Here is a 12,378-nt window from a genome sequence, read left to right as displayed (position 1 = left end):
TTAAACCCTTGGCCTTAATATACTGATTATTGACGGTGACTCATTTCGGTTACATCGGCTAATTGATATTATAACGATACATCATACAGAGTAATATCATTAACATTAACCAACCAAAAACAAGTCTAACTATAGACTACTATAACTATTGATAATACTACAACTACAACTACAACTACAACTACAATTACAACTACAACTACAACTACAACTACAACTACAACTACAACTACAACTACAACTACAACTACAACTACAACTACAACCACAACTATAACTATAACTATAACTATAACTACAACAGACAACTACAGCTACAGCTACAACTACAACTATAACTGCAACTACAACTACAACTACAACTACAACTACAACTACAACTACAACTACAACTACAACTACAACTACAACTACAACTACAACTACAACTACAACTATAACTATAAATATAACTGCAACTACAACTACAACTACAACTACAACTACAACTACAACTACAACTACAACTACAACTACAACTACAACTACAACTATAACCACACAATAACCACACAATAACCACCCCAGTTATTCTACCGGTCTGGAGTTACACCGAACAGCGAGCAAGGTTCCTCCTGGACGGCTGTAGAGCACGACTTTAGTACCGACATGCTGGAGGCAGGGGGGAGTTGTTTGTGGGTGTATGGCAGGGATAACATGTTACACGTGAGGACTGGTATGGGCTTCCACTCCAGCTCCGCCGGGATTACTAGGATAGGTATGGGGTTATTCTTTTTAAGTGGTCTGCTAGATAAAATAGGTTTTTTTTAAATCTTACGCTTCTTTTACTTTGGACATTCCAACAGCCATATTTGTTGTACACGGGTGTAATCAGCCAATTGCAGGAAGCCCATTACCTTTGGAAGCCGAAGGTTGGTAATGTCACAGTTAAAAATGATACCATTCTTTCAATTTGTATAGTGTGCACTCTGCAGCTGAATACCAACTGATTGCTGTATTTTTGGCGTAAACACTAAGCAGACAATATGTTAAGGCTTTGTTTTTGTTCTCGTTGATTTTTTGTTACGATTGTGTTTGCCATTTGACAAGAAATTAAGGTTATCAAGCATAGTTACGGCGCTCACGAAATCAAAATGATCCTAATTATATATCATATTATTTGATTGGTATTCGATTTATGATTATTTCTCTAGGAATATGATTATTATATCTCAATTTGGCTTTAGGTAGGGTGCCCCGCTAAAAGAACTGGATTCTTCCAGGAAGCATCCCGTGCACAGACCTTGGTCTACATATATATTAAATTATTAACCATTCATTCTGTATGTGCACGAAAATTTATTTTTTTAAAAATAAAAAAAATTGGTTGAAATTGAAAAAAAAGAGCCAAAAAATTTAATTGGACATATTTTGTTTGACCATATTTTTATGGTGAAACATTGGCCGTGAAATTAAAGGTCAAGAAATGCTCACAATTATTGTTTTGCCCCTTGTACATTACACTGGCAAAGAACACTTTAAAACTTATTGAATAAATTACATAATAATATAGCGAATCCTATTTTCTTATCTCTCAACTCACCCCATAACCTTATCTCTCAACTTAGGTTCAGGCTGGACGTCCACTCCTAGCCCTACCTCCCCCTCTGGCGTAACTGACATGGCCATCACGTCACAGGACGATCTGTTCGTCCTGACAGATGACAACAAGTTGTTCAAGAGAGACGGGTGTACCCAGAGTTGTCCTGAAGGTGTTAGTTGGGCCAAGTGCGCCCTACCAAGATTAGGTAACTTTCTGGTTTGGAGTGAAGATGTTTTTATCATAATTAAATGTTAAATAAAAGTGAGTGTGTTTGATATAGTATGAGGGTTTTAAGAGTTCACAGAATTATTACGCAAGAAATCTGTGGAGATGCTTACCTTAGTTCGTGTATTTATGGCGGGTATTATTGTGGCGGGTAAAAATAATGGCGGGTATGGCGGTAAGGGCAGCCGTCACTCACCAAACCATAGTGGCTTTCATTAGAGCTGCGAAAATAACACGAGTGTATATGCCTGGGGTTGCGTCCCGACTATACTGCAGGGAAATCTGTACCGAAAGGACTGTGGCCGCACCACAAAATAAAAGGAGATCGGCCCCTCGTTCCTAGCTTGCTTTGTTCGCCATTGTTGTTTGTTGTTAATGGCGGATTTTCCAAAAATCCGCCAAATTTAACCTGCCACTTTTTTACCTGAAATATTATATTCACAAAAAATGTCACCGAATTCTAACTGTTATATTGCATAATTCGACCCAATTTTTGACCTTCCAAAGAAACCGCGTAATATTTGTTTGCAGTTTCTCAGAATTTCCTTGCAAGTAGCAAACTATCTCTGTTGTAGTACATTTCTATTGTATAATATCCCTGTTGATATGAATAGGTGTGAACTGTGAATAGATAATAAGTATCATAGCACGGTTTCAATCAGTTTAACAGTACTTGTGCGTCCGTTACAACCAGATAATTTTAAAAAATTTAAAAAACCACCTCGTTATGGTCGGAATACCTAAAAAGTGAGTTCACGACGCTTGTATCAATATAATAAGAACGATATATAAAATTATTATGCCATATAATACCTAGTCAGAACTTCAAAAATTGACTCGGTGGGTTTTATTATGGCGCGTAAAAATAATGACGGGTAAAAATATGGCGGAATTTCTGAAAAACCGCCAAATTTAACCCGCCATAATTAAACGTACTAAGGTATGTCGGAATTCGGAAATCGAAATAAAAGACAAATTTTGTCACCTTAGAAAGATTTTAAATTAATTTTCAATGAAAGTAAATCACATTTTTCGTCAACATTATCGCACAACATTAATTTAACTTGATCTAATCACCATTCTTGGGTAAAAGCAAACACATTTGATAGAAAACAATTAGTTATCAAAAACTTATAAACGATGTTAAAATAATGAAATGTTCTTTAATTATTGGTAATAATAATATTGAAACATTTTCAATTTTAAAAGTTGAAAAACAATAGTAAATTATAAGATAGAGACACTGTAAAGATTCTAAAATCGAAGTTCACATCGAAAAAACAGTACAATTCATGGAACACCAATACTATGATACATCATTTATGTAATAAGTAACATACAGTTTCATTTTCATGTATAAAATATTACGAAGCTGTCTCATTAAACAGGCGTTTCCAAAATATCTGGGAAGTTATGTTGTATCCCATCCTCTTGTAACTGCAATCCTTGTAGCTCTGCAACTGGAGTTAGGATATCATGATCACCTTGCACTTCTGGAAGATCTTTGGGTCTTTGTCTCTGCCGTGGAAGGGCCATTGGTCTTTGATGGAGTTGCTGGCCTCCTTGCATGAACAGCCTCATTAAGGTAAAGAGTTCGGATGTCTTCACTTTTAGAAAATTTCTAAAACTTCTCACAGTAAGGGAGTACACAAAGAAGTTAGACATTATATTCAAGTTAATGAGATGAATCATTACTCGCATGGAAGTGGTGCTGAATTTAATTCCCAAAGGTAATATTAATGTCGCTATCCACACAATGAATGGCAAGTAAGATATAAAGAACACTCCGACAGTGAGCTGCACTGTCATCACACCCTCCCATCTCAGTGTTTCTCCGTGTCGGGAGGCAGCTTTTCTGGCTACGATCAGGAGGAGAACTGATGTAACAATGAGTGTCGTGGAGGAGAGGATACCGAACACAACAAGACTGATAATAAAGTACCATGGGAACCAGGTTGGTGCACTGGGTGAGCCGTGATGATAGTCACACATATAGGTTGAGTAGTTAAAGTAGATTGTGTCTCTCGTGTTCACTACTAGTGGTGGAGTGTACCCACTAAGTATTAAGAGCCACAGAACAGAACAGATTTTATGTCCTAACCGTGTAGACCAGGTCCTAGTTCTCAGGGGATACTTCAATGTTATCAGTTTCAGTGTGGTCATAGCACATGTCAGCCACACTGTCACTAAAGTGCAAATTTTTTTTCATACACATGACAGAGCAACTCGCCAAAAACCCAACGATCTGATATTATTGCCAGAGTACCAGGGAACACTTTGAATACAGTTTGTAATAAGTCGCAAATAGCCATGTGTTGCATCACTGTTATTATCACTTTCTGGAGTTTGATTGCTTTATATTTGATAGTCGCTATCAAAATGATACTGTCCCCTATGAGTGACGACAAAAGAACTATTAAGTTCCACAATATAAGAAGTGACCGCTCCTCATCATCTCTGATAGCATATAGCGTTTTGTTGTCCGTTTGCATGTTCTTACCTGGTCATTACAATAATGTTTTGTTAACAGAATATTATTGAACCGCTATAAATGTTCTGTAATTATTGGTAATATTGAAACATTTTCAATTTTTTCCTACTCTTGCCGAAGGCAAAAAGATCGTAGGGAATAAGTAATCGGGTTTGGATATATGAGGTGGCCCGATGGACCTGCGATGACGACAAAAGTCTGCTCCTTCGCAATATAGACCACTCCCCTATAATTATGTGTATAAAAGGAACCTATTTTGCACGAGCGACGCCAGTTATGTGTTAATTAATTATAGGCATAGCAACCAGTTTTAGGTGCTTAACGACTGTTACACAAGTTTCCATCGGGCTATAATTTACTCTAATTCATTAACATAGGGGGGGGTGACATGTCTCCAATGTCTCCCGCACCTTATCTTTTCGAAAAAGACAAAGACATTGGAGACATTGGAGACACAGCTTTTGGAGACATTGGGGACATTAGAGACACAGCTTTTGGAGACATTGTAGACATTGGGGACATTGGAGACATTGGGGATATTGGGGACATTAGGGACATAAAATGGATATTAGGGGCATTGGAGACATTGGAGACACAGCTTTTGGAGACTCCTCCTCCTCCTCCTCCTCCTCCTCCTCCTCCTCCTCCTCCTCCTCAGTCCTCCTCAGTCATTCTCCTCCTCCTGAGTCCTCCTCCTGGGTCCTCCTCCTGGGTCCTCCTCCTCCTCTTCATCCTCCTCTTCCTCCTCAATCATCAGTCCTCCTCCTCAGTCCTCCTCCTCATCCTTCTCGTCAGTCCTCCTCCTCCTCCTCAGTCCTCCCCAAGTCCTCCTCCTCCTCAGTCCTCCCCCAGTCCCCCTCCTCCTCCTATTCAGTCCTCCTCCTCCTCCTCCTCAGTTCTCCTCAGTCCTCCTCCTTCTCAGTCCTCCTCCTGAGTCCTCTTCCTGAGTCCTCCTCCTCCTAGGTCCTCCTCCTTCTCCTCCTCCTCCTCCTCCTCCTCCTCCTCTCAGTCATCCTCCTCCTCCTCCTCCTCCTCTCAGTCATCCTCCTCAGTCATCCTCCTCAGCCATCCTCCTCATCCTTCTCGTCAGTCTTTTTCATCCTCAGTCCTGCCCCAGTCCCCCTCCTTCCCCTCCTATTCAGTCCTCCTCCTCAGTTCTCCTCAGTCCTCTTCCTTATCAGTCCTCCTGAGTCCTCCTCCTCCTCATGTTCCTCCTGAGTCCTCCTCCTGGGTCCTTATCCTCCTAGGTCCTCCTCCTTCTCCTTCTCCTCAGTCCTTCTTCTCCTCCTCCTCCCTCTCAGCCATCCTCCTCAGTCATCCTCCTCAGCCATCCTCCTCAGTACTCCTCAGTCCTCCTCCTTCTCTGTCCTCCTCAGTCCTCTTCCTGAGTCCTCCTCCTGAGTCCTCCTCCTCCTCCTCCTGAGTCCTCCTCCTGGGTCCTCCTCCTCCTGGGTCCTCCTCCTAGGTCCTCCTCCTCAGTCATCCTCCTCAGCCATCCTCCACAGCCATCCTCCTCAGCCATCCTCCTCAGCCATCTTCCTCAGCCATCCTCCTCAGCCATCTGCATCCTCCTCAGTACTCCTCAGTCCTCCTCCGATCCTTCTCAGTCCTCCTCAGTCCTCTTCCTGAGTCCTCCTCCTGAGTCCTCATCCTCCTCCTTCTCCTCCTAAGTCCTCCTCCTGGGTCATCCTCCTCCTAGATCATCCTCCTTCACCAATCATATATCTACGTCTCCAGTGTCTCCAATGTCTCTAAAAGCTTTGTCTCCAGTGTCTCCAATGTCTCCAGGACATGTCTCTGCACCCTATCTTTTCAAAAAAGACAAAAGACATTGGAGACATTGGAGACATGTCACCCCCCCCCCCCAACATAGCACATTAGTCATCTGAGCGGATCAATCATCAATATAAGTGTTATTTCGTTGAAACAATCTTGAAGTTAATAAATTACCGAGTGATATAATTCAGCAAGTCAAAACAAATTAAATTATTATATCAGCTGATAAACTCGTGGCCGATTATTTAACAGTCGATCGACACTGAATGGTAAAAAGCAACTAAGATCAAGATTGCGGTATGCTTTTAAAGAATCCTATATAGTCAATGGTGCTGTAGATGTGTCGAGTAAGCATCAAAATGTATTAGTTTATGTTAGATACAAATAATAACTAAGATGAGACAGAGTATTTTATAACAGTCAAGAAAGTTGTCATACGATGTAATAATATAATGTGCAGACATGATACGCATCGTTAACACGAAACGAACCGCGCAAAATATGAAATGATCTACAATGTACAACCAAACCACATACAGATCGACGGCGACACCTCAGATGCGCGCAGAATTTTCAAGTTCTGCACGCCTAATATAACATAAACGATTATCACGTGCGCCAAACACCACTCTGGAATACAATAAAGTTTTTTTTAAATTACATTGTAGGCAGTAGGGAAATTTGATCGTGCGTGGTGTTACCGCAGCGGAATTCTTGTTAAAAGTTAAAAAAGGATAGTAAATTATAAGATAGAGACACCGTAAAGATTCTAATATCAAAGATCACATCGAAAAAAACATTACATTTAATGGAACACCAATACTATGATACATAACTTATATAATAAGTAATGCAGTTTCATTTTAAATTTTCATGTATAAAATATTACGAAGCTGTCTCATTAAACAGGCGTTTCCAAAATATCTGGGAAGTTTTGTTGTATCCCAACCTCTTGTAACTGCAATCCCTGTAGCTCTGCAGCTGGAATTAGGGTATCATGATCACCTTGCACCTCTGGAAGATCTTGCCTTAGATTGGGTCTTTGTCTTTTTTGTAATGATCTCTGCCGTGAAAGGGACATTGGTCTTTGATTTCTTTGATGGAGTTGTCGTCCTCCTTGCATGAACAGCCTCATTGAAGAAAGGACTTCGGATGTCTTCATTTTTAGGAAATTTCTAAAACTTTTCACTGTAAGGGAGTAGACAAAGAAGTTAGACATTATATTCAAGTTAGTGAGATGAACTATTACTCGCCTGGAAGTGGTGCTGTATTCAACTCCCCAGTGTAATGTCGATAATGCTATCCACACAGCCCATGGCACTAAAGATATAAGATACACTCCGACAGTGAGCAGCACTGTCATCACACCCTCCCATCTCATTGCTCTTCCGTGTCGGGAGGCAGCTCTACTAGCCACGATTAGTAGGAGAACTGATGTAAGGATGAGTATGGTGCCGGAGAGGATACCGAACACACCAATACTGATAAGATAGTACCATGGGAACCAGGTTGGTGCACTGGGTGAGCCGAGATGATAGTCACACATATAGGTTGAGTAGTTAAAGTAGATTGTGTCTCTCGTGTTCACTACTAGTAGTGGAGTGTACCCACTAAGCATTAAGAGCAACATAACAGAACAGATTTTATGTCCTAACCGTGTAGACCAGGTCCTAGTTCTCAGGGGATACTTCAATGTTATCAGTTTCAGTGTGGTCATAGCACTTGTCAGCAACACTGTCTCTAAAGCGCATGCCCAACTGACATTTTCCTGCACATGACAGAGCAAATCTCCAAAAACCCAACGATCTGATATTATTGCCAGAGTACTAGGGAACACTTTGAATACAGTTTGTATTAAGTCACAAACAGCCATGTGTTGCATTACTGTTATTATCACTTTATGGAGTTTGATGGCGTTGTACTTAATAGTCGCTATCAAAATGATACTGTCCCCTATAAGTGACGACAGAAGAACTATTAAGTTCCACAATATAAGAAGTGACCGCTCCTCATCATCTCTGATAGCATATTGCGTTTTGTTGTCCGTTTGCATGTTCTTACCTGGTCATTACAAGAATATTTTGTTAACAGAATATTATTTACCCGCTTTCTATTTCAACAAACACAACTCTGTTGACTGAGACGATAGAAAACAATTAGTTATCAAAAACTTAATGAACGATGTTAAAATAATGAAATGTTCTTTAATTATTAGTAATAATAATATTGAAATATTTTCAATTTTTAAAAGTTAAAAAAGGATAGCAAATTATGAGAAAGAGACACCGTAAAGATTCTAAAATCGAAGATCACATCGAAAAAAACAGTACAATTAGTGGAACACCAATACTATGATACATCATTTATGTAACATAAGTAACATACAGTTTCATTTTCATGTATAAAATATTACAAAGCTGTCTCATTAAACAGGCGTTTCGAAAATATCTGAGAAGTTTTCTTGTATCCCATCCTCTTGTAACTGCAATCCTTTTAGCTCTGCAACTGGAGTTAGGATATCATGATCACCTTGCACCTTTGGAAGATCTTGCCTTAGATTGGGTCTTTGTCTCTGCCGTGGAAGGGCCATTGGTCTTTGATGGAGTTGCTGGCCTCCTTGCATGAACAGCCTCATTAAGGTAAAGAGTTCGGATGTCTTCACTTTTAGGAAATTTCTAAAACTTCTCACAGTAAGGGAGTACACAAAGAAGTTAGACATTATATTCAAGTTAGTGAGATGAACTATTGCTCGCATGGAAGTGGTGCTGTATTTAACTCCCCAGTGTAATGTCGCTAATGCCATCCACACAAACCATGGCAGGTAAGATATAAAGAACACTCCGACAGTGAGCAGCACTGTCATCACACCTTCCCATCTCAGTGTTTCTCCGTGTCGGGAGGCAGCTCTACTAGCCACGATCAGGAGGAGAACTGATGTAACAATGAGTATGGTGCAGGTGAGGATACCGAACACAGCACCACTGATAAGATAGTACCATGGGAACCAGGTTGGTGCAGTGGGTGAGCCGAGATGATAGTCACACATATAGGTTGAGTAGTTAAAGTAGATTGTGTCTCTCGTGTTCACTACTAGTGGTGGAGTGTACAAAGCAAGCATTAAGAGCCACAAAACATAACAGATTTTATGTCCTAACCGTGTAGACCAGGCCCTAGTTATTAGGGGATACTTCAATGTTATCAGTTTCAGTGTGGTCATAGCACATGTCAGCAACACTGTCACTAAATTGCAAAATTTTTTTTCATGCACATGACAGAGCAACTCTCCAAAAACCCAACGATCTGATATTATTGCCAGAGTACCAGGGAACACTTTGAATACAGTTTGTAATAAATCGCAAACAGCCATATGTTGCATCACTGTTATTATCACTTTATGGAGTTTGATTGCTTTATACTTAATAGTCGCTATCAAAATGATACTGTCCCCTATGAGTGACGACAGAAGAACTATTAAGTTCCACAATATAAGAAGTGACCGCTCCTCATCATCTCTGATAGCATATAGCGTTTTGTTGTCCGTTTGCATGTTCTTACCTGGTCATTACAAGAATGTTTTGTTAACAGAATATTATTTACCCGCTTTCTATTTCTATTTATTACAAATGAATTTCAACAAACACAACTCTGTTGACTGAGACGATGTAACATTTTATTATTAAGCGTGGTTTAAAACCATGGATTCCAAAGACAGCGTTAAAAATTGTCAAATTGGCTATGAAAAAATAAACATGCAACCGATTCCCAAAATACTTGCTAAAAATACCAAGTTTCACAAAAAATACCCCTTGTCCAAACGAGCTTTCAAAATATATTATGAGATTATGATGTTCTTATCACAATGTAGTAGCAAAAAAAACGAATCACTCATTGGACTACTGGGATATTGAAAATGAAGAGAAGTAATATTATTGTATTGGTCGGAATACATAAAAAGTGAGTTCACGACGCTTGTATCAATGTAATAAGAACGATATATAAAATTATTGTGCCATATACCCTGTTAGAACTCCAAAAATTGACTCTGCTGGTTATTATGACGGGTAAAAATATGGCGGAATTTCTGAAAAACCGCCAAATTGAAGGTAATAAGGCTGAATGGTTACTATATGGTTACTTTAATAATGGTTACTGTTCAGGTTACTAATGGTTACTATTCAGGAGGAGGTGGGTTCCTTGGTTTAGGAGCTGCCCCAGAGGTTATCAACATAGCAGGGGGACTGGAGCACCTCTGGGCAGTAACTGACAGGTACTTCTTGTTAGCTTCAATTAAATAATTTTATTACTTAATTATTATATTATTTAGGTTATTTAATTATTCGCTTAATTCAAGTATTTGAGTTCTGATTTATTTATATTTTGAACGAAAATTACAGCCTCCCTAATCAAGACAAGAATCAAGGCAACAGTGAATTACATAAGTAACCAGTGAACCTGGATAATTAGATAATTAGTCAATTAGTTTAACTACCTAATTATCTCGTTAATTAATAATCTTGTCTGTCAGTCACGAGGTTTGGAGAGCTCCTTACGCAGGAATTATAACAGAAAGGAGCTGGGAGAGGATACATGGCCAGAAGATGGTCTACGTATGTCCCAGGTTCGTTATCTTAATTAGTAATCTTAATTAGTTATCTTAATTAGTTATCTTAATTAGTTATCTTAATTAGTTATTTTAATTAGTTATCTTAATTGGTTATCTTAATTAGTAGTTATCTTAATTAGTTATTTTAATTAGTTATCTTAATAAGTTATTTCAATTAGTTATTTTAATTAGTTATCTTAATTATTTATCTTAATTAGTTATCTTAATTAGTTATCTTAATTAGTTATCTTAATTAGTTATCTTAATTAGTTATCTTAATTAGTTATCTTAATTAGTTATTTTATAATTAGTTATTTTAACTGGTTATCTTAATTAGTTATCTTAATTAGTTATCTTAATCAGTTATCTTAATCAATATTATAATTATATATAACTATCTAACATTGTTATTAGGTTGAGAAAGTATTCTTATTCAGTAGTTTTTATAAGTTAGTCTAAATCGTTTAAACATTATAACTGTTTCAGGCCATAATATTCTATAGACATATTATATAAGAATAACAAAACTATATTCCAATTTAATGGTTACTACCACTTCTGATATATAACATGGTAATTGGTAATAAAGTAATAAGCATATTGTATCCGGAATATTTATAAGTTTTTATCGGAAACATCCCGACAATGGGAAATAAATAAATGAATAAATAATTTTCCTTATCGCCCAGTATGTGTGACAAGGAGATCACATGGGGTATAAACAACAGAGATCAGATGTTCGTCAGAACAAGTCCTCAAGTCGGCCGTTACGAGTGGTAAATATACAATATAACTTTATAGATCTGTGGATTCTGGTGAGGAGTTAAGGCATATTTTATTCATATTTGACAGCCAATCAGCTTCCACTATTGACCAATCAAACCCCAGAGACACTGTCACCACTTGTTTAAATCTCTCTCTCTATTGTCAAGGTTACGACAAGGTACCATCATGTTCAGAACTGTAACTGTAGGAGTAATGTTGAACTACACTATACCCTCTGAGCAACCCAAAGCAACTCTTCAGCGCATGTCCAGCAATGCTGGCCTTCTAGACCAGCCACGTGATGAACTTAAGGTACACCAGGGATTTCGCGATTATTTTGGCCAAAATTCGCGATACCGCGATTTTTAACAGACTATACATTAAACTATACATAAAATTTGTCGCAAATAATGGGAACAAGAATTGCGCCCGTTGTTTCGTTTTGGCGGACGCTAGATTTCCATTTCACTATAACTATTAATATAAGCTCTAATCAGCTCACCTTATAATAATAATATTAAAACATTAGTACACTAGGCGTGCCACGTTCAAGTTGGGCTTATTACAAAATACTATACATTACTAGTGTACATTAAAATACGCTCGTGCCGCGCATTAATTGACCACAGACTAGCTATACACCACATCTCCGCAAGCAATTCTCGCGCGCGTGTGCGCGGCAAATTGACATGGTAACGAACGGAAGCAAGTATATAGTAAGGAACACGACATATTCAGACCCGCCTACTGCTATCTCCAAAATCCACATTTTTCTGCAAAAACGTCCATTCGTAACCTTTCACTATTGCCTTTTTTCAAAAGGGTGAAAAGGAAAAAATCGCGATTCCGTACATACCGCGATTTCCTTTTGTCTCTGAGGTACACCAATTTTGTATACATTTTTTGGGGAGGGGGTGGCTGACCCGTAAATTAAAT

The 12,378-nt window shown here is 38.6% G+C and overlaps 2 protein-coding genes across 3 annotated transcripts in view; both read left to right on the top strand.

Moving 5' to 3' along the window:
• Nucleotides 1–12,378, top strand: part of LOC134825350 (nuclear transport factor 2-like) — a 78,808-nt gene that overhangs the window by 29,246 nt on the left and 37,184 nt on the right. The gene's annotated exons all lie outside the window — the stretch shown is intronic.
• Nucleotides 1–12,378, top strand: part of LOC134825349 (uncharacterized) — a 61,723-nt gene that overhangs the window by 48,061 nt on the left and 1,284 nt on the right. For both annotated transcript variants that reach the window (XR_010161537.1, XM_063837532.1), the window contains exons 4-9: nt 568–757; nt 1,608–1,787; nt 10,254–10,341; nt 10,600–10,692; nt 11,367–11,453; nt 11,610–11,754. Coding sequence is in view for 1 of the 2 variants with exons in the window: in XM_063837532.1 (XP_063693602.1) it covers nt 568–757; nt 1,608–1,787; nt 10,254–10,341; nt 10,600–10,692; nt 11,367–11,453; nt 11,610–11,754 (783 nt within the window). In the remaining variant the exon portion in view is untranslated. The remainder of the gene's footprint in view (nt 1–567; nt 758–1,607; nt 1,788–10,253; nt 10,342–10,599; nt 10,693–11,366; nt 11,454–11,609; nt 11,755–12,378) is intronic.

The sequence above is a fragment of the Bolinopsis microptera genome, chromosome 13 (genome assembly GCF_026151205.1).
Source record: "Bolinopsis microptera isolate Bmic1 chromosome 13, MBARI_Bmic_1.0, whole genome shotgun sequence".
In the NCBI taxonomy this organism is placed as follows: domain Eukaryota; kingdom Metazoa; phylum Ctenophora; class Tentaculata; order Lobata; family Bolinopsidae; genus Bolinopsis; species Bolinopsis microptera.
This window is presented reverse-complemented; position numbering and strand designations above follow the sequence as displayed.